We start from the raw sequence: 1687 nt of genomic DNA, 5'->3' as shown, positions 1-1687 counted from the left end.
AAGAAGTTCGCGTAAATTTCGCCATTTAGACGCGGCGGGAGGAAATACGGACCGATCTGAAAATTTAAAACGAAAATCTTTAGTCCCATTAGTTTAAAAAAATTGTTTTATTTGTACACTTACCACTTGATTCCCGATTATTCCAGCCCAAACATTAATGGACCAGCGATATTGAAACGCGCACTCACGAACGACGCGAGGATTTTCTTCACTCCAGTATAAATAATTTCTAGAGTTGAATATACCGTTTGGGGTGAACGTTGATTCATCGGTCCATAAAATAATGTCCGGGAAAAGTAAATTACCTCGACATTGCGCGAGGAGTCCTGCATGAAATTCACCGACAATTAAATTACTGTACATTTATCAAAGTGCGTAAATATTAAATAATAGCAGACCTTCACAAAAATTGATCCGTTGTTGAAAGTCTCTCGGCAAAAGTTGTTGCACACGCTGGTAATGGAACGGATGCAATCTATTCTTTCGCAAAGTCTGATGCACCGCGAACCTGGAAAGTCCCAGTTCGTGAGCCGCACGACGCACGCTGGTTCCGGGGTTTTCATAAAACATGTCCAGTACTCTCTCTTCGTCTGGAACACCACGGTGCACTGGTACATCTTTCGTGTTATGCACGAGACACCCTGTTTCACGCAATCGTTGCACAACGCGAAAAATCGTATCCTTAGTCGGATGTGCACGCTCGGGAAATCGTTCCGCATAGATTCGAGCCGCGGCAAGCTTACTTTCGCCCGCTAGCCCGTAGGCCACTATCATGTCGGTATACTCTTCTGTAGTAAATCGCATTGTCGCTGTCCAGCACAATACGAGTCGAGATTCGTACGCGACTAAGCTCTTGACGATCGTGTTCACGAGCTCAGGAAGAAACAATTGACATTCGGAAACAAGAAAATATCGCGGGGAAGCTTTCAGCTGTTTTTCTGAAAGTTTCCCCGCGCTATTCGAATCTATGCGGAACGATTTCCCGAGCGTGCACATCCGACTAAGGATACGATTTTTCGCGTTGTGCAACGATTGCGTGAAACAGGGTGTCTCGTGCATAAGACGAAAGATGTACCAGTGCGTCGTGGTGTTCCAGACGAAGGGAGAGTACTGGACATGTTTTATGAAAACCCCGGAACCAGCGTGCGTCGTGCGGCTCACGAACTGGGACTTTCCAGGTTCGCGGTGCATCAGACTTTGCGAAAGAATAGATTGCATCCGTTCCATTACCAGCGTGTGCAACAACTTTTGCCGAGAGACTTTCAACAACGGATCAATTTTTGTGAAGGTCTGCTATTATTTAATATTTACGGCACTTTGATAAATGTACAGTAATTTAATTGTCGGTGAATTACATGCAGGATTCCTCGCGCAATGTCGAGGTAATTTACTTTTCCCGGACATTATTTTATGGACCGATGAATCAACGTTCACCCCAAACGGTATATTCAACTCTAGAAACTATTTATACTGGAGTGAAGAAAATCCTCGCGTCGTTCGTGAGTGCGCGTTCCAATATCGCTGGTCCATTAATGTTTGGGCTGGAATAATCGGGAATCAAGTGGTAAGTGTACAAATAAAACAATTTTTTTAAACTAATGGGACTAAAGATTTTCGTTTTAAATTTTCAGATCGGTCCGTATTTCCTCCCGCCGCGTCTAAATGGCGAAATTTACGCGAACTTTTT

General features: G+C 44.0%; 1 protein-coding gene across 1 annotated transcript; it reads right to left on the bottom strand.

Annotated features, from left to right (window-relative positions):
* Positions 1–7: 7 nt before the first annotated feature.
* LOC105558310 lies at positions 8–1670 on the bottom strand. Its single transcript, XM_012005913.1, has 2 exons — positions 723–1670; positions 8–601 (listed from the first exon to the last, which is right to left on the bottom strand). The coding sequence occupies exons 1-2, from the start codon at positions 1225–1227 to the stop codon at positions 348–350; spliced, it is 759 nt and encodes a 252-aa protein (XP_011861303.1). The 5' UTR covers positions 1228–1670; the 3' UTR covers positions 8–347.
* Between the last annotated feature and the right edge of the window lie 17 nt (positions 1671–1687).

This window comes from Vollenhovia emeryi, unplaced genomic scaffold, assembly GCF_000949405.1.
Source record: "Vollenhovia emeryi isolate VEMERY1.0 unplaced genomic scaffold, V.emery_V1.0 DF947385.1, whole genome shotgun sequence".
Lineage (NCBI taxonomy): Eukaryota > Metazoa > Arthropoda > Insecta > Hymenoptera > Formicidae > Vollenhovia > Vollenhovia emeryi.
The sequence above is the reverse complement of the archived record's forward strand: the minus strand, read 5'-3'. Positions and strand labels throughout refer to the sequence as shown.